We start from the raw sequence: 26,945 nt of genomic DNA on the forward strand, positions 1-26,945 counted from the left end.
ACTGCATGCATTATGAATGAATCTTACTAAATACAGGAAGCTACACAACAGAAGAGTTTATACTATTTGATTCCACTTATAAGAAATTCAAAACAGACGAAGCTAATCTATAGTGATAAGAGGTTAGAATAATGGTTACTTCTTGGTGGGTTTATTGACCAAGGGGACACAAAAGGAGCCTCTGGCTTATAGGAAATGTTCTATAACTGCATCTGGGTTGTCATTGTATGAGTGTTCACATATAAAGTATTTATTGAGCTGTACACCTAAGGTTTGTGCATTTCACTGCATGTAAGTTCACACCTCAATAAAGAATAGTGTTGTTTTAAACTTGTACTCATGATTTCCTGTTTCAACTCTATCCTTTTCTTAAAACTAGCTTTCCCTCTCACTTTCTTTTTTGTTAACTGAAACCCATTTAAACTTTTTGCACTCCGTCCTTAAATCCTGTCAGCTCTTCCTTTAAAATACCTCCCATCCATATTTCCGAGTCATGTCTCTATTAGCCTTTTAGCCCTGACCACAAGCCTGAGTTAGCGCCAAGGACCTAGTTGATCTCCCTGCTCTCTCTGCTCAAAACTGTTGCACAGTGTGCCCGCAGTGCCATCTTTCTGACGCACCATTTGGATTGTGTTGCTTCGTCTTCTCAAAAGCCTCGAGGGTGCTCCCCTTCCTGGCGTCAGTCTTGAGCACTGTGTTTGAGACTCTCGTGGTCTGGCCCAAACCAGCCATACCCAATCACTGGAAAATTGGAGTACTTAATAGTTCAAAACCCATTTTTCTCCTGTGGCTTATATGCCTTTGTTCATGCTCTTCTCTGCTCTAAATGCTTTCTTCTTCATACCAGCCCCTTCTCATCCCACCCCCACCCTGCTGCTGCTAAGTCACTTCAGTCGTGTCTGACTCTGTGCGACCCCATAGACGTCAGCCCACAAGCTCCCCGTCCCTGGGATTCTCCAGGCAAGGACACTGGAGTGGGTTGCCATTTCCTTCTCCAATGCATGAAAGTGAAAAGTGAAAGTGAAGTCGCTCAGTCGTGTCAAACTTAGCGACCCCATGGACCGCAGCCTACCAGACTCCTCCATCCATGGGATTTTCCAGGCAAGAGTACTGGAGTGGGGTGCCATTGACTCCCATCCAAAGTTAAACTGATTTAGTGGTCTTTTGAAGGAATGCTGGGCTTCCCAGGTGGCGCTAGTGGTAAGGAACCCGCCTGCCAATGCAGGAGACATAAGAGACGCAGGTTTGATCCCTGGATTGGTTGAAGGAATGTTAACTTATTTTATGTTTTAATAAAGTTTTTGCCTCATTAAAACTTAGTCTTCAATATGCTGGGTAATAAAACTTTTTTAATGAATAAGTTTAAAAGCTCAAAGTTTCATATTCAGGTAAAATGGCTTGTCTCATCTTTGTTCTAGGTCTATAGATTTAGCTCTTTGGAGTTTATTTTCCTCAAAAGATAGTATCTTCTGTTTTTCATATTGGTGTCTTTAGTCGAGGGGAGGGGAGGTTTTACCTCCTACATGACTATTCATACAGCTAGTAGACAATGCCATCTCTGTATGCTTTGTTGTAGCAATCCCTTTTAAAACACAGTCACATTATTCAAAACTTTTTTTTTTTTTTTCTGTTTTAGATTCCTATAGGCAATGGAAACTGATCTTAATTCCCAGGACAGAAAGGACCTGGACAAGTTCATTAAGTTTTTTGCCCTCAAGGTAATATATCCGTTCTCTTGAGCCTAGAACTGTTAGAAATAACTTCCATGCCTCTCCCTTTTTGGAAATACAGCATAACAGCTTGCAGCTTGCCCATTTTAAGGGATACTTCTGTCTGTTGTAAACCAAACTGTGAAATTTGGGGGCGGTACTGGGGGTGTAACTAAAAAGCTTCCAATTTTCCAAAGCTACTTGTTAAAAAAAATAACATTTTTTTTGCAAGCCTGTTTGCAGAAATGTCAAACTTATTATGCCAGGTTATTGGCACAGTATGTTCCCTTGGGGTGAGAACAAAGACTGGACTAGAATGGACAGCAGTTTGGGCATCTTTCCCTAAGCATCATCTACCTCTGAAATCTCTCACTTTCCGCTTATTGTCCCCTTCTGTGTAAATGAAAAATTAAAACTGAATTTTGAGTGCTATAGAAGGCATCTTTTCCTAAATCTAAAAATCATTTCCACCTCTATCTCTCCTTCCTCTCAACCATTGCTATGTAAGAACAAGCCATGCAGTAGATTCTGGTTGTAAAATTAGCCGGAAGACTTTTGCCATATGGGCCAAGTCATATGAATAATTGTGGATTCTTTGGTTTAAATCTACTATGATTACATAAGTATATGGCAGTGAATATTTAAACCTACAATTGGACTTGTTTCTTGATGAAAGTCAGAGCCACCACGTGCAGCTTTCCTTCTGCCATGTGAGTGTATCATAGATTACAAGCCTCAGACTATGGTTTCTCTTAATTGGTTGACACTAGGTCCTCAGGAATATTTACAGTATTATTTTTGTGCCTTTTTTTTTTTTTTTTTTTCTGTTCTTGATGGTTTTAAATCTTATCCTTTCCTGAAGTATAGTTATGATCATTGGCACCTTTTTAACCCTGCATTGAGAGGGTTTTAATCTTGATTAGGAGCCAAATCAGTTTGTTGAAACGTCACCTTTGATTTTTTTGTTTGGTTTTTTTTCAGACTGTCCAAGTGATTGTCCAGGCTCGACTGGGAGAGAAGATTTGTACTCGTTCGTCTTCTTCCCCAACGGGTTCAGACTGGGTAAAATTCCTGTCCTTTGCTGAGGGATATACTATGGTGTTTGTCACAAGGAATCATGGTGTAGTTATAAATAATAATATTTCTAGTATTACTAAGTCATAACATTAAAATGCCTAATTCCATTTGATCCATTCACTTGGAAAATGTGTTCTTCATTGAATGTTAGTCCTGGATGTTTTTTGGTTTTCCTCTGTGATGAGTGAAAACTTATCAACCTGAGTTTTGGGGCCTTGATGCAAGACATCTCTTAAGGGGAAAGGAGAAGTGAATGACTGTCCTTAGTCAGGGCAAGGCCTGCGTTACTCAGTATCCAGTCTTACTACTTTGATTCCATAATGTTCCTTGCGAGTGTTTAACACAAAGTTCTTCTTGTATTCTAGTTCAATTTAGCAATCAAAGACATCCCAGAGGTTACACATGAAGCAAAGAAGGCCCTGGCAGGGCAGCTGCCTGCTGTTGGGAGGTCTATGTGTGTGGAGATCTCACTCAAGACTTCTGAGGTAAGGTTATGGCCAGGACAGGGTCTTAACTCAGCACCCAAAGCACTTTACACTCTGGTTCCAACTCAGCCTTGTTCCTACGCTTTCCCTCTCTGATCGTCTCATGGTTCTCCGAGGAGGTCATGGTTTTTGTACTTATTCTTCCAACCACTTGGAGTAGATTCTTCACTCTCATCTTCATATATCGTCTGTAAGTGATGTGCTTCTACTCATCCTTCAGCACTCGTATGCTCTAAAAGATCTCCCTTTCTAACTGCTCTCTAGATTTCCTGTGTGCTTTGTTTATATTCGTTTCTTAGAGTATAACTTGCTGGAATGTGATTTTTTTTAAATGTGTTTTTCCACCTTTTTCCATGATGCAAATAGTTTTTCTTGTATGTTTATTAATCTGTTTCCACTACAGGATTGTGAGGCTGCATGGAATAATAAAAGGCTAATGGAGTTTAGAGCTATACAGACCCAAATTCAGAGCCTAGCTGAGTAACTCTGGCCAAATTACTTAGCCCCACCTCTACCACCACCACACTTCACAGTCTTGTGGGGCTATACTTCTTTGTTTAATTTTTATTTGTAAAGTATATAAATAAAATATGGTAGACAGTTATTACATGTTCCTGTTGATACTTTACACTTTTATTCTTGAGGTCAGCAGCTATGCCACACCTTATTTATCTGTGTAGTCCTTCAATTCTCTTTGAAACGAGGCAGGATATAATAAATAATCATCTCTGTGCCTGTCACAATGCCTGGGATGGCACATAGTAGGCTCTTAATTTTTTATTGTGTGAATGATGTCAGTATGTAGTCTATAGAAATCTTAGTACCAAATAAAACAAAACATCCTATTCTCTTTATTGAATTACTGGTGTATAGTGTGAGTTATTTTCCTTAGTGATCCTTAGGGAGTCCAAAAGGAAGAACTCTCTCATCTCTCAGGCATCTGTGAAATCAGATTCTAAACTGTTGTGATTGGACTTCCCTGGTGGCTCAGTGCTAATCTGCCTGCCAATGCAGGAGACACAGGTTTGACCCCTGATCCAGGAAGATCTCACATGCTGTGGAGCAACTGTTGAGTTTGTGCTCTAGACCCTGTGCTCGGCAACAAGAGAAGCACCACAGTGAGAAGCCCCTGCACCCCAGCTAGAGACTAGTCCTCGCTTGCTGCAGCCAAAGAATTGCCCTCACGTAGAGCCTGGGTCTCCTGCATTGCAGGCAGATTCTTTGCTCCTGAGCCACTGGAAAGTCCTGGTAGAATACTATGTGGCCATTAAAAATAATGCAGAATTTTTAATTATAAGGAGAATTCCATGTTGTACTTACTGATTAAAAAGTGATCAGTTCAGTTCAGTCTCTCAGTCGTGTCCAACTTTTGCAACCCTGTGAACTGCGCCTTGCCAGGCTTCCCTGTCCATCACCAACTCCTGGAGCTTTGCTCAAATTCATGTCCATTGAGTCGGTGTTGCCATCCAACCATCTCATCCTCTGTCGTCCCCTTCTCCTCCTGCCTTCACTCTTTCCCAGCATCAGGGTCTTTTCCAAGGAGTCAATTCTTCATATTAGATGGCCAAAGTACTGGAGGTTCACCTTCAGCATCAGTCCTTCCAATGCATATTCAGGATTGATTTCCTTTAGGATTGACTGGTTTGATCTTGCAGTCCAAAGGACTGTCATGAGTCTTCTCCAACACCACAGTTTAAAGCACATTAAAAAGTGATAAAAATAGTATATACAAAAAAAAAAGATAAAAAATAGAATGTATGGTATGAGCTCACTTTGATTTAGGAAAATCACTGATTGTATTATAAGTGATGTCTTCTTTTTGCTTATTTATACTTTGTAATATTTTTATAGTGGCTGTATTGTGCTTTATAATAAAAAAGATTATCAAAAGCAAAACTGAAATATCTTTTAATAATATCTTAACAATACCTTTTATTGTTCCATTTACAGGGAGATTCCATGGAGCTAGAAATCTGGTGTCTGGAAATGAATGAAAAGTAAGTGCTCTAGGGAGCTCAAACTGATGTTCTGTGACAACCAAGAAGGGTGGGATGGGGTGGGAGACGGGAGGAAGGTTCCAGAGGGAGGGGACATACGTATACCTATGGCTGACTCATGTTGATGCATGGCAGAAACCAATACAGTATTATAAAGCAGTTATCCTTCAATTAGAAATAAATAAATTTTAAAAGTATGTAAGTGCTCTATCTTAGAATCCTTGGTTGTGGTAGCTGAGGATAAAGTGCACGACATCACGTGAAAAGCAGGGCTTGTATCAGTCACGGAGAGTGTTCTGACCACTTAACAAAGCTGGTAGGTCTTTGCTACAGTTGGCTTCGTGCTTGGCTTCCAGCCCAGGCACAGCAATGACCTTCAAAAGGAGTGTCGGTCCAGAGAGATTCAGACAACACAGGGAGAGGAGCAGAGAGAAAGCTGAAAAAGGATTTGTTGTTTTCCCAGAGTACACATAGTTCTCTGATTAAATCCCTTGAGCTCTTGTAACATGACTACTCTGTTTTGTCTGTTTTCTGGGTGGCAGACGTCCAATAAGATTTCCCCTCGCCACTCCTTTAGACATGCTGTGTTGGTCACGGATTGGGAATGCGTGTTATTTTCCCCTGCATTTTCTTTTTTCAGGGCAGATTAGCTGAATTCCTGCCCGAATTTCAAGAAGAATATATAGGAAAATTGAGGAAATAGCAACACATCAAAATAAAAATCTTTTTAATAAGTATGAGTGGTATAGGCATTATTTTTCTTTCTTAAAAAGCAATTGCCAGGTTATAGTCCAAAATTTTCGTACCAAGCACTTCTCCACATTTCATGTTAGATGTATAGAAGTAGACTGCTGTAAGATAGTACATTGAAATTATGTTTGTACTTTCAGTAATACAACTGCAATATTGAATTACTGTTTTTTAAGTGTTCTGCTTTATTCCTTTGAAAGATAACTGCTTCAAAGCTAGAAAAAGATATTGGAGACCTTTTGTTGCCCACCTGCCTTTGTCTGGTGCGTGGAAAGTAAAACTTTGGTCAACATCAACAATTTGTTGATGAGCTGACAAAGCGCTCTGATTACAAGTTTAGTTCAGAGGATGTTTTAATTATAAATTTAATCTTACACAGTTCCAGTTTAATTAGCAACTATCTCTTTTGACTGTAATACTCTTTAAAATGTTATTTAGGCTGCAAATCAGGTTATATTCTATCCGAATTTATGAATAATGCTAACAGATTTTTTTTTAGACTTTTAAAAATTGAAGTATTAAGTTGATTTTTAATGTCGTGTTAGTTTATAGTGTACAGTAAGGTTATTCAATTATATGTTCTAATGCTGACAAATAATGTCAGTCACTCCATGGAACATAGCTAATGTCCCTATCCGTTGCATTTTTGTTCTTTGTTTTGTGATAGCCAAGCAGGAGAATGCTGATAGTGTCTTTGCTCCTCAGGTGTGATAAAGAAATCAAAGTTTCCTATGCTGTGTACAACAGATTGTCGTTGCTGCTGAAGTCTCTGCTTGCTATAACTAGGGTGACACCAGCTTATAGACTCTCCAGAAAGCAAGGGCATGAATATGTCATCTTATACAGGTAAACAGCTCACCTTCATGATTCACACTTTGGACTCATCAATTTGCACATTGTCTGACCAGCATTCAGGTATTCCATGATTAATTTTTGGACAGATATTTGTATGGTTGATGCTATACCTTTACTGTGATTGCCTATCTATTCTCCTTTATGAACCTCAGCTTTTTGCAAAGCAGCCAAGTTCTTTATCCTTTTGTTTATACACAGTCTTGATTGCTATGGAAAGGATTTTTAAAATCTCGGGCAGTTTGGTCGCTCAGTCATGCCTAACTCTTTGCGACCCCATGGACTGCAGCACACCAGGCTTCCCTGTCCATCTCCAACTCTGGGAGCTTACTCAAACTTACGTGCGTCGAGTCGGTGATGCCATCCAACCATCTCATCCTCTGTCATCCCCTTCTCCTCCTGCTTTCAATCTTTCCCAGCATCAGGGTCTTTTCCAGTGAGTCAGTTCTTCACATCAGGTGGCCAAAGTATTAAGTTTCAACTTCACTATCAGTCCTTCCAATAAATATTCAGGACTGATTTCCTTTAGGATGGACTGGTTGGATCTCCTTGCAGTCCAAGGGACTTTCATGAGTCTTCTCCAACACCACAATTGAAAAGCATCAATTCTTCAGTGCTCAGCTTTCTTTATAGTCCAACTTTCACATCCATACATGACTACTGGAAAAACCATAGCTTTGACTAGACGGACCTTTGTTGGCAAAGTAATGTGTCTGCTTTTTAATATGCTGTCTAGGTTGGTCATAGTTTTTCTTCCAAGGAGCAAGCATCTTTTAATTTCATGGCTGCAGTCACCATCTGCAGTGATTTTGGAGCCCCCCCCCCAAAAAAGTCTGACACTTTCCATTGTTTCCCCATCTATTTGCCATGAAGTGATGGCATCACCGAGTTGGACATGAGTTTGAGGCAGCTCCAGGAGTTGGTGGTAAACAGGGAAGCCTGGTGTCTTGCAGTCCATGGGGTCACAAAGAGTTGAACACGACTGAGCGACTGAACTGATATAGGTTGTTGAATGGACCAGCGTGGTGGTGAAGAGGATATGTAGCAAAGTGTGAGAGCAGAGCCTGGAAAGTCAGGGTTCCCAAATTAGCCAGGACTCTGTTTCATGTTAATGATGAGCCATGGGTGTTGGCCTTTGGCTTACATGCAAAGAGCTGATTTTGAGAAGAATGGGTATAACAGGATGGAAGGACCATGGATTAGAGAATTAACTAGTTCTGTTAAAGTAATCTAGCAACCCTATGTATGTTTACTTTTCTAGGCCTTTTTTTTTCTTTTGACCAAGTTGTAGAACTTGCAGGATCTCAGTTCCCCCCAACCAGGGATTGAACCTGGGCCCCCGACAGTGGAAGCAGAGAGTCTTAACCACTGGACCACCAGGGAATTCTTCCCCCATCTGCTTGTTTTTATAAACAGAATTATTTTACAACATAGCCACCCCATTCATTTACCTATTATCAGTGGCTACTTTTGTAGTATGAGAGCAGAGCTGAGTAGTTGCCCCCAGACTATATGGCCCACAAGTCTAAAATATTTACTAACTGATCCTTTAAACAAAAGTGAGCTAACCCCTGTTTCATGGTATCTGTCACTTTTGTGTGTGTATTTCAGATATGTATATACATTTCTTTTCTTCCATTCCAGACTGGAATCTGTGAGACCTAGGATTCAGATTCATCCTAGGACTTGTCCCTAGTTTATCTTTATCTCATCCCTAATATCTAACCTTAGGGCTTTGTAGATTGTCAGAGCTTAGTTTTTATTGAACAAACCCATGTATGTGTTTAATTTTCAACAGTATTACTTGAAAAATATGAAAATACATTTTAAGTGTTTTATAACTCAGACTTTTTGCTAATAAAGACTGGCCTTCCCAGGGAGATTCATGGAAATATTCTACTGTGTTTAGATTTTTATAGTTTTAGAATAGTCTTGCCTATTTATTCAGTGGTGGAAAAGATATTCTAATTTCTTAGTTTACTTTGGAATGATGGACTGACTTTCGATAAGCAGAGTGAGCCCACTTTGAAGATCACACTTCAAAATCTAGTGACTTCTATCCCATGTTTGAAAGTTGCTAGGAAAGTGGATCTTTTTTTTTTTTTTTTTTTTACTTTTTTTAAACATAAGACTTTAATTTACTGTTTTCTAATAAAGAAGAAAGTACATTAATGATAGTGGATCTTAAGAGTTCTCATCACTCTTAAGAAAAAAAATTATGTTACTGTGAATGATAACAGATGTTAACCAGACTTAGTGTGGTGATTATTTTGCAATGTGTACAGATATTGAATCATTATATATCCTTGAAACTAATATAATGTTGTGTGTCAATTATAGGTCAATTCTAAAAAAAAAAAATGTCTTATATCTGGTAATAGAAGTTCCAGAACTATTTGCCAGTTTTGTTTGTATATGCTCTATTTCCCAATAGGTGTACTTTACAAAGGCCTCCCAGGTGGTGCCAGTAATAGAGAACTCACCTGCCGATGCAGGAGACATAAGAGATGCGGGTTCAATCCCTAGGTCAGGAAGATCCCTTGGAAAAGGGCATGGCAGCCCGCTCCAGTATTCTTGCCTGGAGAATCCCATGGACAGAGGAGCCTGGCGGGCTATAGTCCATGGGGTCACAGAGAGGTGGACACAGTTGAAGCAACTTAGCACGCATGCATGCATATAACTTTACAAATATGCTGCAGAAGCAGGAATAAGGAACTTAAACAGCAGGTCACACTTAATTTTTATTTTTCTAATTTTTTAACCAGTCCTCTGCATAACCATCCTCATGCCTACAGCTTAATCAAATAGTAGCAATACTGCCCCATTTGGAGAGATGTTCATGCAGATGAGAAAAGAAGGGTTGGTTTTGTTGACTTTGTTTCTAGGTGTTTAGTATGCAGGCCCTTATAATAAAGAATCAAGTAACATTTTTTTCTTTCTTCCCTACAGAATATATTTTGGGGACGTTCAGCTGAATGGCTTAGGGGAAGGTATGTATCAAGGTTAAAAAACATTTGTAGTGTTGCTAAGTGTTCTGCTGACTTCAGAGATGTGCTTGGATTCTGCCTGTAATACTACATAGTTTGTGATTTTAGTATGTGTGATACAAGTAAGGAAAAGACAGGTAGGAGGTCTGGAGAGCCACCAGGGAATGACTGAATAATTTTACCAAAAGTTCTAGTAACTCAGAATTCTTTGTTATTCTTTATATGATTGTCTGTTTTCCTAATTTTCTACAGTGATCATGTTAAACGTTTCTGACGAGTATCAACAATTTTGAAAAATTGGAAGTGAAACCAAGAAAACTAGGAAAGTTTTATTGTAATGCCCTGGCTCTTTTCTGTGCTTAGTTCTGAGGTGGCAGCTTGGGTAGGAGTGCAGTTGCTTCATAAATTGAAGTATTTGTGTGAGGAACTCTCTGTGCCCCTTTAATGTCTTATTGGCACATCTGGACAGGGTTGGTTAGGACTTGTTTAAGTCCTAACTTGATTTAATAATCATTTTACCTCTTTGAAGGTAGTTTTATCAGGAAATAGTTGCTTTTTCCCCTGCCAGTATTAGGTCAACATAGAATAAATTAAAATAAAATTATATGTATATACATACACATATGTATGAAATTGAGGCTGCTGCATTCAAGGTAGCTAAGTGGGTCATGCCAGAGGTTGTACAAGTGGCTGAATGGTTCAGGGAAAGACGTACTGACGGTAGTGTCAGTATTGTCTGGAAAAAAGCTAATTATTTATCTCTTTTCCCAGGTTTCCAGACAGTTCGTGTTGGGACAGTGGGTACCCCTGTGGGCACCATCACTCTTTCCTGTGCTTACAGGATTAACTTGGCATTCATGTCCACCAGGTGAGGAAAGAGCCTTGGAATCCAACAGAACTCTTCCAAAAAAAAAAAAAAAGGAATTCTTCCAAAGATATTAAAGTTGTTTTTCTTCCAACCACTCCTCCTCCTCACCTCAGCCAGGCCTAGAGTTCACCGTTGCCATTGCTGAACTGAGATAACCCAGTTTCCAGATTGGAGAAGCTGAGTGTCCCAGAGCCAACGTAGAAGTGATGGTTTATTTTCAGGGATGCAGGAGTTGAGGTTCTGTGGTTCCTTCCAATAGATAAGAGGCAAAGGGATCTCTGAGGGCTGCAGGGGGCGTGACAAGGCATTCTAACAAATGTGGCCATCTGCTTACTGCATTACAGGCACTTTGAGAGGACCCCACCTATCATGGGCATTATTATTGATCACTTTGTGGACCGTCCCTATCCCAGCTCCTCGCCCATGCACCCCTGCAATTACAGGTGAGGAATGTGGAAAACTCTTTTCCAAACTGTGGCTGGTGGAAACATCCATCTTGCACAGGCCCATAGAGCACCTTTATCCGCACTCACCGATAGGCAGGGCACACGGATGGAGACCCCACGGGGAGGGAAGTGGAGTGGCTGGCTGTATCCTTGCTGCTGCCTGTCAGGTACCCCAAGACGAAAGGTAGACCACGTCTCAAAAAATCCTTTGATATTTTGACCTAGACAGTACTGATTTGACTTTTGGTTTGATTTTACTTAGAAACTCTGAGAGTGGCAGTAATGTGGAGAAAGAATGTCCTTTGCAAATTAGGTGGTTTTCAGGTCACCATTGGCACAGTTCAGTTTTATTCCTCAGAATCAAACATCTCCAGGCCTAGATCCCAGAAAACAGAGTTGTCGAGAGATTGGAATAGATGTGTACCAAGGAAGATGTTGCCTTTCTGTGAAGGACTCGTGAAGTTGGATTGTTTTTTGTCTTTGGAGTCTAGATTTTTATTTCACTGCATTCTCTGTTGCTGATGATTCTTTGGCCCTACATTGGCCAGGCTTTAAAAAAATGCTCTCAAATGATATGTCAGGTGAAATGTTTGGATTAAAAAAAAAAAAAAAGCCATTGTCAACCTCTAGATGTTGCTTTCTGAACATATTTGAAATTATCAAGGACTCAATGCACCTCTCTTGAAATTAGGGACTGCCGAAAGGATTCTTAGCGCAACTCGCATCCATATCTCAGCTCTCTTTGTGTCCTTTCTGAAATTGGCTGGCATCAGTCAGTTCATGATTTCTCTCCTCCTCACCACAGAACCGCCGGCGAGGACACTGGAGTAGCGTGTCCTTCTGTGGAAGACTCTCAGGAAGTGTGCGCCACCTCCTTTTCCACCTCGCCTCCCTCCCAGGTAGGGGGAAACAGGTTCTGGTGTGGCGGTAGTTATTTGGTACATATATGGGCCTTATGATATGAAAATTTTATGTGAAAATTTAGATAACAGTCTCTTCTGGTGGTGGTGGTGGTGATTATTTCAAGGAGTTATTTTGAGGAGTAAAGGAGAACCTTCTTACCCAGCAGATAATACTGTAGTATTTCTAGTCTGTAATCTTAACATGCAAGATTCCATGTAACTTTTACCTCCCTGGTGACATCTTAAAATGCCCTAGAAAATCAGCCACAGAAAACCCCTACAAAATGAGAATTGTGTTCTGGCACCAGAGAGACACTGAAAGCAACACTTGTTAGCGCTAGCAGCTACTTCTTTTTTTTTTTTTTTGGCCGAACCCAGTGGCACATGAGATCCGGGATCCTCATTCCCTGACCAGGGATCGAACCCATGCCCCTGTGGTAAAAGCATGGAATCTTAACTACCGGACAACCAGGGAGGTCCCAGTAGCTGCTGCTTCTTTGAAGTGGTTCCTAAATATGGTTCCTAATAATGGAAGGAGCAAAAAAGGAGCCAGTGATCATTTAGCATAAAATGCCATTAAGACCCCAGCTATGCAGTTTTCCTTAATAGTTACATAGACGTCTGCTTGTCTGCATCCCTCTCTGAACATGATTAGGCTCCATCTTCAGTGTCACGGCCAGTTGCAATAAAATGCAGGCTCCAAGCAATGTGAACACTTCCCCCAAAGAAGTGTATGATATACATGTGGTTCTGAGACTGCTTCAGATAAGGAGTCGTTTTTTTCCAGCTGACTGAATTTTAGGGCACGTTTCTTCCCTTCCACCCCAGATTGTTTATCATCTACCCGTTGACTGCCTCTATTTTTTCCCTCCTCTTTTCTTTCATATTAGATGGTTCCCTAAGTGAATTCTATTTTCCTTTAAATTAGACCCATGCATGTGTGCATGCTAAGTCACTTCAGTTGCGTCCAACTCTGTGTGACCCTATAGACTATAACCTGCTAGGCTGCTCTGTCCATGGGATTCTCCAGGCAAGAATACTGGAGCCCTTCTCTAGGGGATCTTCCCAACGCAGGGATCGAACCCACGTCTCTTACATTTCCTGCATTGGCAGGTGGGTTCTTTACCACTAGTGCTGCCTGGGAAGCCTGAATTAGCCCCTGATTATCCTTTTTCACCATCTTACTTTCACCATCTTACTCGGGGGTGTTGGACCCAACAAATTAATTAGCTGTCCATACATTTTTATCCTCTATATTTTCTTCATTAAGAAAAAATTTAGATTTATTCCATCCTGTGCTTTTAGATATTAAATTAAAAGTATAGTTCTGATTTGTTTTAAAAGCAGGGGTTAAGCACAAAAGCTAACTTATGTGTGAAGGACTTTATAGAAATTCATGGATCACTGTTATTTCTAATGTGACTATTTAAAGTTTAAGAGAGTCTTGTGAAATTGTTTGAACAGTTTGGTTTGGGTGTGTAGGAATTGTTATTCATCCCCCCCTTCCCATTAATACATGTAGGCATACAGATCGCTGTTGCTCTGAAAGAGGGTGGCTTCTGGTATGCTTGCTGACAGGGAGCGATACTGACTGAAATAAAGAGGAAAGCCCACTTTCTTACTAGTTCACATTCGTGAGTTGATGGTTTTTTTAAATCATCAAAATTTGAATATGTCATTTAATGCTCATTTAACAACTGATAAACTCATAAACAATACATAAACTTGGGAGATGTTAGGGGTGGTGAGCCTGGGGCTTTAACACATCAGTTTTTCTTTTTCTCTGATACAGTGGAAATTCAGCCAGACCCCAAAGGTAAAGGGAAGTTAAGTTGTTTCTGTAGCTGAGGTTTGCAGAAAGGTTTATTAACCTGTGTAAGGAGAGCCTGTGTGTTTCATGTTATCAGTTGCCTATTGTGTCTTGTTACAGTTTAAAGGTAGATCTTGTCAAGATTTCATCAGAGAGAGCACCCAGTGGGTGAGCCTTGTCACTGCTCCCTGAGTACCTGTAATCAAGACTATACAGTTTGGTGCAGAAATACTCATTTTGAAGCTTGATGGTAGAACAGAGGAAGAAAAATCATTTACCACCTGGTCTCTTTGTTCTTGTAAATATTGAAATAGTTTCTTCTTTTGTTTAATCTAGGGAATCACATAATTGTTCAACAATTTCTGTTTGAGCTTTTGCTGTGATCCAGTAAATACTAATGGGCTGGTTTTGTTTTGTTTTTCTAGTAAAGTAAGGATCATTGTATCATTTGGGCACAGAGCTGAGTTAATAAATAGTTGTGACTCAGAACCTGTACTGTATCTTGGGGTCCTACCTCCAATTCTAGGCATTAATTAATTAGCTAATTGGCGAGACTTAAAGATGGAACAGCAAGACCCAAAACAATCATCTTGCCCATAATTAGCTTTGAAATCCTGAGTTTTGAAAATGCCCCAGCCTTTACTCCATCGAGTTCTTGTACACCCTCAGGGACTGTGAGCGTGTGCACACACACCCTGATGCCTCCACCTGCACACCGCCTCCTCTTCCCTGAGCTGATGCAAGCACGTTCACCGCTGGGTTCCTGAGCATTTTAAAAGCACAGCCAACGAGCATCAACTGTTTAAACCTGAGCCTACAGATTCTGAGTCCCCAGAAGAAGGCTTTCAGTCTAATATCTTAGCCTCAGCATCCTCATTCCTGTTTAGCATACCCTGTGTATGTTCTCAGGACCCTCCTGTTGGAAATTTTCTAAAAGAGACCCTCTTTTGACTAAAGGCAGACTAATGCTTGGTTCAGGTTTCACCAAGTCATAGCAGCTCGACTCAGCTTTGCTTTCCACCTGCGCGTCAGGGAGAACGCCAGGGATAAACTCTCTTCTGCACACCTTTCCAAGCGGTCCTTTTCAGAAGGCAGTCATACAGCTTTCTCCCCGCTTCCCTCCTGACGTCACTGTACATTTCAGCCTCTATTGCTACAGCCCTTTCCAGAGTTTTTTTCACTTCTTTCTCAAGCCCCTTTTCTTTTTTCTCCCCTGTTTCTCCTGTCTGTGTGTATCTGTGCACAGTGTGTGTTTACGGTCACAAAGGCACTTTTTCAGACCCCTACTCCTGTGGTGACGGACACCCTGAGGGTCCCCACGGCAGGACTGGCCTTTTCCCATCAAGTGAGTCCATACTGGGGAGAAGGGGATACTATCAGATGGTTTCTTTTTATTTGAAAACTATAAATAAAGTACAGGGTATAGTTATTTAAATATCCCCAAGTGTTCTGTGGGTTATTTTGAGGTGCAGTAATTGATTTTCAACAGGATGCAGCCATTGCACCAGCGGCCCAAAATAAGATTCATCATTCGCCCCTCCTCCTACCATTGATGTGAAAAGCACATGGAGTTGTTTAGATCTTTTTTTTTTCCAGATAAATCATCCAAGAGTGGTTTTCTTTCTTTTTCACTATAAATAGGAACCCTCCCAAACCCAGTGGTAATGGAGGGTGTGATTAAAGAAGATGCCTTGTGTTTCAAAGGGACCTCAAGGTCAAAGAAGAGACTAGAATGACCTGGGAAAACGGATGGCTCTGGCTCCCAGTTCTGCCCAGACGGTGCTCCCCAGATCTGCTGGGCTGGAAACTGAGCCAATGTAGCTGAACCCCTGGGAGAAGGGGGAGCAGGGAACTCACGTGAGGCCTTGGGAGGGCACGGAGCTGAGACTGTCCGCCCCACTGCGGATCAGTCTGTTTTCCTACTTTCAGAGCAACGGCCTGGTCTGTCTGTAACCCTCACATCAGGCCCTCCCCCGCAGCGCACGCTCTGTGCGGCCGTGGGCTGGGACCCGCTCCTCGCCCTACTGATCTGATCATTGGTCACGCTCTAGGAGTGCCTGTTTCTCCCTCCTCCTTTCCGCTGCCCCTCTTTGTTTTTCTCTTGCTTAGCTCTCCAGCTCTCGCCTTTCCTATCAGCCTGCTGCCCTGGGCGTTGGATCTGCTGACCTGGCTTATCCAGTAGTGTTTGCTGCTGGCTTAAACGCCACACACCCTCACCAGGTATCTTTAAAGGTGGGGAGGACACTAGGGGCTCCTGTGCTACCTCCCCTGCCCAGACACACCAGAGGGGCCTCTTAAGACACCCATGTTCTACATATTCTGAACCAAAGCTCTTCTGTAACTTCGGAGGACTAAGATGATTCTGAGAGGCTGCCTCTTACACTTCAGAAAGAAAAGAAGAGCTTCCCGAGTGTTTTCCCCCTCTCTTTCCCTCTGTAGTCACTTCCGTGCATGTCTTCCATTAACTGAGCGAGCCCCAGAAAGGATCAAGATTTCCCAGGTTTCCTGCCCACTTGGTGGCAGCATCGGTGATGGGAAAGCTGGACAGCCAATGCCATCGTGCTAGGCAGCAAGTCTCCCCTCCTGTCTGACGTTGCCATGATTCACTGTATTTTTTCATTTTCCCCCAAAGCTAATGGTCCCCGGGAAGGAAGGTGGGGTACCCCTTGGTCCCAGCCAGCCTGCCCATGCTGCCCAGGCTGACCAGGAGAGACTGGCAACCTACACCCCTTCTGATGGGGCCCACTGCGCTGCCACGCCGTCCAGCAGGTGAGTTCACGTTTTGGCTCGGCCACTCTTCAGACCAGCCAGGGGCCTGTCCTCCCCAACACATCTGCTTATTTGGTATCAGCAAGTAAAGAGTAGCTTTCAGCATTGGCTCAGGCTTGGCATTTGCAGGGAAAATGTGGAATCCTTCAAATTCCCGATAAGAATCTTGCATTGCAGCTGGTGTGTGAGGGGGGCTTGCCCTGGGCACCGCTACTGTCTTCTGACAGCAGGCAGCCGGGCTTGGCGCGCCTCACCCTGATGCAGGAAGGTGTTTTGAGATGTTCCTCTCGTCCCCTGAGATGGATTCCCTGGGTGTCCTCAGTATTCCCTGAGACCAGAACAGGGACCAGACCAGACCAGGACACCACACCCGTGACATCGGAGTCATGGTGTGTCTGCGGTGGGAATTACGATCCATTATCTTTTTCTGTTGTGTTTGTGCCTCCTGGGGATCCTGTAGAAACAACTGTTTTTCCTTACTAGAATACAAAAAGAAACCTTTTGTCTTTTCTGATTGCAGAAGTGATACAGTCTGTAAGTCAAATTTTGAAGACATTGATTGGGTGGAAAGTTCTCATAATCCCACCCTGCAAAAATCACCATGTTACCTCCCTTTAAAAGGCGACAGGATCTCAGAAGGGTTAAGTGATTGGCCTAAGAGAACAGTTAGCTCACAGAACGGCCAGGCACAGGCCTGGCTTCGTGGATTGCAGAGCCCAGACTCACTCTTTCCATTTCACCCAGAGTTCTGTGGGAAGCTGGGCCTGTCTTGACCTGCACTGCCCTCTCTTAACTGGAAGGCCCCAGAGTTAATGACGTCGATTGCCCCATTGCATCTTAAATGAACTTTCAGATATTAGAAATTCCTGGTTTTTTTTTTTCCATTCCCACAGTGGAGTTGGGGGAGGGGGTTTATTTGGAAGGATCTTTCCATGTCATCCATCAGGAAAAATAATTACTTTCATGCCTGGCCCCTCAAACCACCATCCTCTTTCCTCCTGTTAGATAATCAGAGGGGGAATCCTCTTAGTGTTGTTTTTTGGCAGCATGCAGGGTCTTAGTTCTCTTACCAGAGATTGAACCTGTGTCCCCTGCAGTGGGAGCAGAGTGTTAGCCACTGGACAGCCAAGGAAGCCCCATCGTAGTCGTTTTACTCGTATTCTGAGCCTAGCTTCCTGGGGTATGACCTGGAGTAACTGAAGACAGAGGACCCTGTGCCGGGGGCTCTCAAACGCTGGTCCCCCCTGGTGTCTGGAGGCCGGGAGCCACTTGGACTGCATAGTCCTCCCCATCTTGAGCCCCTGCCCTGGGGCTTTCCCGTCCCCGGCTTCTCGCAGGGCTGTGACTGACAGTCTGAGTTCCTGTTTCTTCTGCTTGGTGTCCCCCACCTTTCGGGACTCAGCATCAGCCTGGAGGGCGGGAGGGAGTCGTTTAGTTGCTTCTGTTGTGTCCCACTCTGTGACCCCTTGGGCTGTAGCTCGCCGGGCTTCTCTATCCATGGAGTTCTCCAGGCAGGAATGCTGGAGTGGGTAGCCATTCCCTTCTCCAGGGGATGTTCTTGACCCAGGGATCAAACTCGCACCTCCTCCTGCGTTGGCAGGCGGATTCTTCATCACTGCGCCACCTGGGAGGAGAGGGAGGGGCAGCCAGGTTGGGCGTGTTGTTGAGAGACCTTGCTGAACAGAGAGAGGACTCCGGGCAAGGAGAGGGCAGAGACGTGGTGTGGAGCTTCAGGCAGCAAAACGACAAAGTGAAGAGGGGGATGTAAGATCTCGAGTCTGGATCTGTAACTGGACTGACGTTAAAATTAGTCGTTTATGAGAGCTGCTTGCCCATATGTATGATAGCTGGATGCACGGTGACTGATGCTTATCCCTGATATGACAGAGTAAATTTTATAGAAGCTTTATACAATTGTAACAGCGAGTTTCGTTCACATATGCCTGTTTTTAGCTCTTCCAGGAAATGCAGTCCTCTGCTCTCAACTCAAAAGTGAGGGTGACGGGGTCCCAGGCCGGCTTCATACTGCCATTTCCCACATGCCTGGGCTGGTGGGGGCAGCTCCTGTCCTGGGCTGTGGCCTCACAAGGTGGTGGGTTTACGGGGAACCCAGTAGGCTCTGCTGTGGTTTGAGAAGGAGAGCTGACATGACCTTTCTTCTCCAGTGAGGATGCTGAAACTGTATCAAACAGCAGCGAGGGACGGGCCTCCCCCCACGATGTCTTGGAGACCATCTTTGTCCGGAAAGTGGGGGCTTTTGTCAACAAGCCCATCAACCAGGTGATTTTTCTGCCCCCGCAACCTGTGAGAATGTGTGAGCCCTTAGGCTGAGGTCTTACCTGGGGCCTGTGGAACCACTGAAATCACATGCAAAATGGTGTGGGGGTGTGTGTGAATTTTTCATGGGGAGGATTAATGACCTGTGACATCACTCCAGAAACGGTAAGAACCGTCGCTGTGTGGTCTCATGGGAGAGGAGACCACGCCGTTTAGGACACACGCTGCACTGCAGTGGCATCGCCTCAGCCTCACTTGAGACAGGAAAGTCCTCCTCAGCTCTGCCAGTGAGGAACACTTGTTACTGAACTGCTGTGGGTCAGGCTTCCAGAGCTGAATCCAGGGTCCTGTGGATGCTGTGGGCACGTGATGGGAAGCAGGGGAGACCGGAGGGGTCTCAAGACAGGAACCTGAGGGTGGCGTGGTCAGCTGAAATGCGTGAACCTGCTGGATGCCCCCCCATCTTCTGGCAGCCCCTAAGGAAACAGACGAGCTGGGGGAAGGGGGCGCACTGATACTTTCTCCCGCGTCTCTCCAGGTGACCCTGACCAGTTTGGACATACCCTTTGCCATGTTTGCTCCCAAGAACCTGGAGCTGGAGGAGGCAGATCCCATGGTGAGTCCGTCGCTGAGTGGAGTTTGCAGGGAGTCAGCGCACAGTGGTTGTCCTTCTTGGTGGGCCGCTCACTGTTCCTCCGCGGACTGTTAGCCACGCCCTTGGCTCATGGTTTACAGCCAGTGCCCAGGACCAGCCCCTGCCTCCGCCTTGTTCTGAAACAGGTGAATCCGCCAGATTCCCCAGAGACTACATCTCCTCTCCAGGGCAGCCTGCACTCTGATGGCTCCAGCGGGGGCAGCAGCGGCCATACCCAGGACGACTTCGTCATGATCGACTTTGTAAGTTGGCAGCATCTCCCTTGCCCATTGCTTCTTCAGAGGCAGTAAACCTAGAAGCCTCTGTTGCTCTTGAGTAGGCCTTTGGGGATCCGATGGGCTGGTCCAGACAGAGGGAAGGGGGGTGCCGGCTGTGCACTTTGCGTGCGGAACCTGCCCTTACACGCCGCTTGGGGAGACATGTAGAGGCCCATGAGCAGCAAGGCATTTTGTGCTATGTCTTTGATTGAAATTCACCTCTAAATGGGATTGGATTGTCTAGTCGGACCTGTGCAGGTCCTAGTCATGAATGGATAGCCCTTTGCTAAAGAGAGGAATGTAAAGGAAGGGGACAGAAATTTGCCCAGGATAGAGGGAGGTCATCCCCAGGATGAATTTAGCTGCCCAGAAGAGAAAACTGTAAAGATTCCACAAAGGTCAGCCTGGAGGAGCCCTTTCTCTTCTAATTCCTGAAAGGAAAGAGGGTTATTGATAGTTAAGCCCGTCTGATTTTCCACTGTGGTTTAAGGCCAGCTAAACTTGATTCGGTCTCTTTTTTTTTTTTTTAAGAAACCAGCTTTTTCTAAAGACGACATCCTTCCGATGGACTTGGGGACCTTCTATCGTGAATTTCAGAACCCGCCTCAGCTGAGCAGCCTCTCCCTCGACATCGGGGCCCAGTCCATGGCCGAGGACTTGGTACGGAAGCCCCTTGCCCACTGCCTCGCCCTCTGGCCTCCTGTCCTCCTTCCATGGCCATTCCTGCTCCGCAGGCCTGGAGAGTTCTTCCCGCTGCTCCCCCACGCCCACACCTCCCATCTTGCGGTCACAGGACAAGACGGTTGAACCGTTGCCTTCCTGCGATCGCACTCGAGCTGTGCATTGCACCCCGCGGTCGCTGTCTTGAAATGCTTGCGCTTGTTCCTCCTCTTCCCTGCACTCTCATCCCAGCAGTTCTCACGCCCCTGTTGTTTGCCTGATGTCCTCTGCTTGCTGATGCCGCTCAGCCAGGCTGCCTTGGCAGCTCTTGCCATCAGCTGTCCAGCTTGCCATGCAGGTGCCAGGGACACAGGGCGGAAGCAGCAGGAGGACCAAGTGGTGGTGTTCTTGCCCTTTGCTCACTCATCCCTGTGCTCCTGAGTTCAGCCAGGTGTCCCGATACTGACTGTAATGACCGTTTAGGGTGTTTTCTATTTCCTGTCCTCAATGGGCAGAGGAGTGTCTGGCACAGCCACAGATCCAGGGTGCCTATGCCACGAGATGTTGGGGTTCCCCTGCCTGAGGTGGAAATATTACCTCCTATACTGCAGTCAGGAGTGGCTCTAGGAATAAGCATCTTGGCTCAGCTGCCCTTGATTTGCCTTAAACAGAAAAGCCTGCTCGGTAAGCTGCTCGGTAATAATAATATAGCAAAATGTCATTATTAACATTTATTGAAGCTTTCTAGGTGCCAAGCATGAGGCCCCAAGAGGTAGGTTTTCTTCTTATCCTAGTTTATGGATGAGAAGAATGACGTTGGGAACAAATAACTTGCTGGTGATTACACTGAGCCAGCAAAAGAAAGGTTTGACCCCTGAGAGTCGGGCTTCTGATTTTAGGCTTTTAATTGACTCTCCGGACTCATTTGAAATTTGCTTGGAAGGAGCCGGAGTCCAAAAGCTCTTAAGATGAAGCTGCAGCCGGCCCTGGCCGGTTGCTCCAGCCCCCCAAACCCATCCGGGCAGCCGATGTGTCTGCGCTGCTTCCGAGGAGCTCCAGGTGCCCCCACCTGGCAGGGCATCCTCTGGGGGGGGTAAGCTCTGCCGCTGCATGCTCGGGGGCCAGACCACCTGCTTAGGGCCAGGCTTTAACTAATGGTTGAAACCTGTGGGCAGTTACACTTAACTCCACCTGTTTCTGCCTCGTTTTCATTGTTCTCTCTCAACACCCCAACCCTGACCTAGCCCCTTCTCAGCTGGTGTAAAGATGCAGACTTCCAGCCTGGCCACCGACCTGCCGGGTCAGAACCTCCTGAGGGTGTGGCTGGGACTGCCTGGTGTGTGTGCCCCCACGGGACTCTGCCACTGGCCCAGCGCAGGCTGTGAGGATAGCGTTCGCTTCCTGAACCTGTAGGGCTCTAAACCCACTGTTTTAGTCTAATGTTTGTCTAATCTGTGCCAAAGATATTTCACATTGGATTTCTCTGTGTCGTCCCATTGTGGGCGTGGCCCTTTTCCATCTCATCGCGGGTGTGGCCAGCCTGGATTCTCCAGGCTTTTCTGTCTTCCTCCTCAGCCCCCACTGGCCAGTGCCTGCTCAGCTGCTCAGCAGCCCAGCCCCGCGGAGCCGGACAGTACCCTGCTCCCTGCAGCCCCGGCTAACGGCTGGCTTCCCGGCCTACTGAGTAAGCAGCTCCTCTCCCCCCCCTGCACAGGACTCACTCCCAGAGAAGCTGGCTGCGCACGAGAAGAATGTCCGAGAATTTGATGCCTTTGTAGAAACCCTGCAGTAAAGTTGGTGTCCTTGAGTCCCAGCAGCATCCCCTTCTTGTGGCCCCAGGAGACAGAGCGCCTCCCCCTCGGCAGCTGCTCCCACCCCTTGTCCTGCTCCAGGCCAGGCCGAGGGGAGGCAGTCCCCTCGGGGGATCCGGAAGGCCCTGCTCTGGCCCCTCCTGGAGACTGGTGGCAGCAGCCACAGCCCACAACGCCATCCACGAGGACCCCGCCCCCTGCCCTCTGCCCGCCCTCTGCTCGCACCACCCTCGGCGGCGGCCTCACAGGCCATCCTCCCGTTCCTCCCGCCAGCCCCCCGCCCCGGGGCTGCCCAGCAGCTGGCCCCTTGCGGCGACATTCCAGCTGGTAGCCCCGAGGCTGGAGCAGAGGCAGGAGGAGGACGGAGACCGTGCCGGGAGGAGGGAGGCAGGACGCTCTCCTTCAGGGTCTTTTCCTCTTAGTTCTGGTATCTTCTTCCTCTCTGTCTTCCTCCCTTTCTTTGTCCCGGGCCTGTATTGTTGGCAATGTGGTGGGCTTCCCACCCCAGGTGATGAGAACTCGAAAGTCAGCCGTGCCCGCCCATCCGAGTAGCCCTGGTGGCTGCCTGCCCAGCTGTGTGGAGGCAGAGTCCTGCGTCTCTAGGAGTTGTCACTGGAGTTACAGCACAGGTTCTCCTTTCTCCTCCCCTCTTCCCCCGTTACAGGACACAGTCACTATTTATTACTTTCAGAGAAATCAGATATTTTATAGAGAGAACATGTTTCACTTGGGAAGGTTGGAGGCCCCCCCGGGGCAGCACCTCTTTCTCTAGAGGCTCCTCAGACTCGGGGCTGCTGCTCTCAGCTCTTCCTTCCGAGGCGTAGAAGGTGGGATCCCAGAACAGGGCTGGCCAGGGGGCCGACAAAGCCTCCCAGAATTGCTGCATTTGAACTGACAGCTGACCACAGACTCTACCTTAAACACGTGCACCTTCAATCTCCCAGCTTCTCCAGAGAGACTGACCATGTCCTGGCAGCCCAGGAAGTCTTGGATTCAAAATGTGATGACTCACCAGGGCCATGCCACTGGTAGTGCCCACGGGGTGCTGTATGTGTCCCCTGCTATGGCCCTGGGTAGGCTGGGCAGGCCCCTCCTCCTGGGGTGCTGTTCTGGTTTCTCAGGGCAGGGTCACGGGCCTTCTCCTCCTTCCACCTGGGCCTGGCCACCAGCTCTCTTTAACCCCAGGGTCTGTACCCTGCCCTGAGGTTTACTAGTTGCATCGACTCCTTGTTGAGAAACCAAAGCTGGGCATTCAGTTGACTTAACCCTTCAGGTATTGTTACTTGAGTCGGCCAAGGGCCCAGCCTCACTCACGGACCATCTGTTCCTGGTCGCCTCATTTGTAGCCCCATCCGAGGAAGGCTAGGCGTGCCCTGCCCGTCGCGGCCACCTGGGTGTTCATTGGCAGAAGCTGTTCTGCAGCAGAGCAGGCGGCCCTCTGTTGCTTGTTAGCGGGGGCGGGGGGCGGCAGCCCCCCCGACGAGGCTGATCTCAGCGTTGGGGTCAGCTCTGTCCCCGCCTCCCTGGGGCTGAGCCCAGCCTCATGCACACCCGCTGCTGCCACAAAGGCACGTTCCTCGCAGTGGCATCCAGCTGGCCCTCCTGGTGTGGGGCGAGCACACTTGTGGCCTGCTACACCAATCCTGGTTTACCCCCCAGGGCCCCAGCGCTGAGGAGGGTGGAGGCCCTGGTAAGTTATTGATGCCCCCCACTCCCACCTCAGCCAGCCTCTCAGCCCTCCTTCCAAGGCCGAGCAGGGGAAGACCTCTGAGCCGTTGTCCTCTTTGAACCGTTGGCCTCTGCAGGCAGCAGCCTTTCTTCAGGACCCCTTCCATGAGAGGCCAGGGGGGCTGAGCCAGACTTGGAGCCGAGCCTGGGAGGAGCAGGGCAACTGTCAAGGCCAGCCCTTGTCCCTCAGCCCTGTGCAGTGGCAGGTATGAGCCCTCGACCGACTTCCACAGCACCCCCGACGGGGCTGGGACCAGTCGCGTCTCCAGGGGGAAGAGCCCCTCCCCGCCTCCAGCCAAATCCATTTGGAAATACTAAGCTATTACTTTAAAATGTATTCAAGAGATTTCCAATAAACTTTTTCTGTACTTTATCGCCTCCTGTCCTGCAAGTTGTCAAAAAACCTACCCTCTTCCTCCCACGTCGCACAGCCTCAGGTCGCTGACAGGCTCCGGGGAGGGAAGAGAAGTGCCATGTGAGGCACAGCAAGGGTTCAGAGCCTGACCGCCTGCTAGGGGTCCTGGGCTGGTCAGGAAACCTCATTTGTTTTCTTTTTTTTTGGTCGCACCGTGGGGCACGTAGGGTCTCAGTTCCCTAAGTGGGGATCGAATCCACGCCCCCCTCTGCAGTGGGAGCTGCTAAGTCTTAACCACTGGATCAGCAGGGAGGTCCCAGGAAACTCCTCTTAGAGCCTCGTTTTCCTTGTCTGTAATGTTCCCATTTCAGGGGTTGTGTGTGAGTAATATGAGACATGTGTTCAGTGAGGTGACATGTGTGACGGAGACATGCATGTGAAGTAAAGCCCTCGGGACGGCAGGCCGTCATCTTCGGCTCCTCTGGACCTCACCTGCTCCCTGCACCATAGCTCCCCACTCACCCCAGGCACCAGCCTTTGGCTCAGAGGGAAAGACAGCAAAAGACAGCTGGCAGTGCTCTTGTCCTGTTTCCAGAGAGACCAGGCAGGGGGTGGGGGACTCCCCAAACCACTGGGATGTTTGCTGATCTGGTGTGAGGGGTTGTGGCTGAGCAAACCAGATGGAAGGAGAGGGACTGAGTGAAGTCCAGGGCCCAGGCAGTTGCGTTGCACTGCCCCAATCTGACACGCGGCTGGCCCCAGGGCAAAGGAGAAGAGCCCTGCGGGTGTTATTCCTGCCTGGCCCCCTGGGAGCTTCCACAGCCCTCAGCCAAGCCAGCTCCTTCCTCTGTTTTACCTGTGGTAGGAACGGGAGCAGAAGGTGGAGCTGCGCACAAACCTAGGCAAGTGCTGTCTCGGTTGCCTCCCACGCCCTTCAGGCTGAAGCCAGGCCCCAGGGGAGGAGAGGGCAGGTTAGAAAATTCTAAATTCAGCTCCAAGGGGCTGGAAAGGATGGGCCCGCCCACTGCCGCCACTTTGAGCCTTAGAGCCCTTGCTAGTTAGTGAACTGCACGTGAGGCTGCCCATGACACCTGACCACGCATGCGTCCCACCCTGGGGTCAGAAATGGTGGTTAAGACTGTCCTTGGAGTCCTCACTTTCAGTCGGGCCCCCCCAACTCCAATAAAGCAAAGTATTCAACTGCCCTACGTCTGGTGGTGTCCTGCTCCTTTAAAGCACGTCCCGACGTTCTGCCCCTAGAGACCCACTGTTGCCAAGGCAGGGGTAAACTGGCTCTTGAGTCACTCAGCAGAGGCCCTGCCAGAGCTCAACCCAAACAAACAGCTGTCTTCTGACCGCCTGCCTCATCATTTCCTTGGGTCACCGCCCCTCTGTTCCAAATAGTCACCCAGCTTAGAGTTGGGCAGACCCAGGGAGACAGGTGGCCAGCATCTTCTGTTTGAGCTACCTGGACAAAGGGTAGCTGAGGACAAAGGGTAGGCTGAGGGGGACTGGCTTCCTGGAGCTCAATGTGTCAACATTTATAACCATTGCCTTGATTGTACAGCCTTGGCCCGCCTTCCTCCGCCAAATCAAGCAATGAGGAGATAAAAGGCCTGACCGAGGCCACCGTACCCTCCTGATTGCAATCAGCCAGCAAGCAGCTAACAGCTGGAACTTGGTCACTGTGCCAAGTGAAACTCTGGCCTGTGCTCCCTGTGACATACCATTTTTTTTAATTGTGGTAAAATACATATAAATTTTACCATCTTAAACTTTATTTTTTTTTAATATTAATTTTGCAGAACTGGGTCTTAGTTGTGGCAGGTGGGATCTTTTACTTAAGGAGTGTGAACTCAGTTGCAGCAGGTGGGATCTAGTTTCCTGACCAGAAATGGAACCCAAGCCCCCTGCACTGGGAATATGAAGTCTTAGCTATTGGAGCACCAAAAAGTCCCTATCTTAACCTTGAAATCAAAGCCAAACCTGCTCAAAAGAGGAAAACTGGATCTTTCATAGCTTCCACGTGACTGGGTAGCAGATGGAAACAGCCAAGCTCTCCGGCTGAGAGAAGTATGGGGAGGACCACAATGGTCAGGAGATGAGGGCTCCAACCCTGGCTGCTACCAGAGGGTGGGCCTGTCACTTCATTCATCTGCGACATGACCATCATCCCAGTTTCTACTGGGCACTCATTCTGTTATGCCGTGTGTACATTATGGTTGGCCCTTGCGCCTGTGGGTTCCACATCTGAGAGCTCCCCCAAACTTGGATAGAGAAATATTTGGAAAAAGGAAATTCTAGGAAGTTCCAAGAAGCAAAACTTGAATCTGCTGCATGTTCGAAACTATTTACATGGCGTTTACATTGTATTAGGTATTCTAAGTAATCCAGAAATGATTTAAAGAAAAGATGTATGGAGGTTATATTGCAACTACTGCGCCACTTTATATATGGGACTCACGCACCCTTGGATTTTGGTATCTCGGGGTGGGGGTGGCTGGAACACATCCCCCACATCTGGAAGGACAACTATATTTCTGATCTTCC

The 26,945-nt window shown here is 46.7% G+C and overlaps 1 protein-coding gene across 8 annotated transcripts in view; it reads left to right on the forward strand.

The window, feature by feature from the left end:
• ATG13 (autophagy related 13) overlaps window positions 1-24,413 on the forward strand; it is a 42,138-nt gene extending 17,725 nt beyond the window's left edge. For 2 of the 8 annotated variants that reach the window (XM_055547006.1, XM_055547005.1), the window contains 17 exons: window positions 1,637-1,718; window positions 2,691-2,771; window positions 3,152-3,271; window positions 5,222-5,268; window positions 6,724-6,864; window positions 9,820-9,860; window positions 10,629-10,725; window positions 11,070-11,168; window positions 11,977-12,070; window positions 15,130-15,228; window positions 15,993-16,103; window positions 16,516-16,652; window positions 18,818-18,932; window positions 19,468-19,545; window positions 19,710-19,826; window positions 20,373-20,501; window positions 22,216-24,413. In XM_055547006.1, coding sequence (XP_055402981.1) covers window positions 1,650-1,718; window positions 2,691-2,771; window positions 3,152-3,271; window positions 5,222-5,268; window positions 6,724-6,864; window positions 9,820-9,860; window positions 10,629-10,725; window positions 11,070-11,168; window positions 11,977-12,070; window positions 15,130-15,228; window positions 15,993-16,103; window positions 16,516-16,652; window positions 18,818-18,932; window positions 19,468-19,545; window positions 19,710-19,826; window positions 20,373-20,501; window positions 22,216-22,293 — 1,653 coding nt within the window. In that variant the 5' untranslated portion in view covers window positions 1,637-1,649 and the 3' untranslated portion in view covers window positions 22,294-24,413. The remainder of the gene's footprint in view (window positions 1-1,636; window positions 1,719-2,690; window positions 2,772-3,151; window positions 3,272-5,221; window positions 5,269-6,723; window positions 6,865-9,819; window positions 9,861-10,628; window positions 10,726-11,069; window positions 11,169-11,976; window positions 12,071-15,129; window positions 15,229-15,992; window positions 16,104-16,515; window positions 16,653-18,817; window positions 18,933-19,467; window positions 19,546-19,709; window positions 19,827-20,372; window positions 20,502-22,215) is intronic. The other 6 variants (XR_008702651.1, XM_055547007.1, XM_055547009.1 and 3 more) reach the window with 6 other exon arrangements.
• Window positions 24,414-26,945: the final 2,532 nt, after the last annotated feature.

Source organism: Bubalus kerabau, chromosome 15 (genome assembly GCF_029407905.1).
Source record: "Bubalus kerabau isolate K-KA32 ecotype Philippines breed swamp buffalo chromosome 15, PCC_UOA_SB_1v2, whole genome shotgun sequence".
NCBI lineage: Eukaryota > Metazoa > Chordata > Mammalia > Artiodactyla > Bovidae > Bubalus > Bubalus kerabau.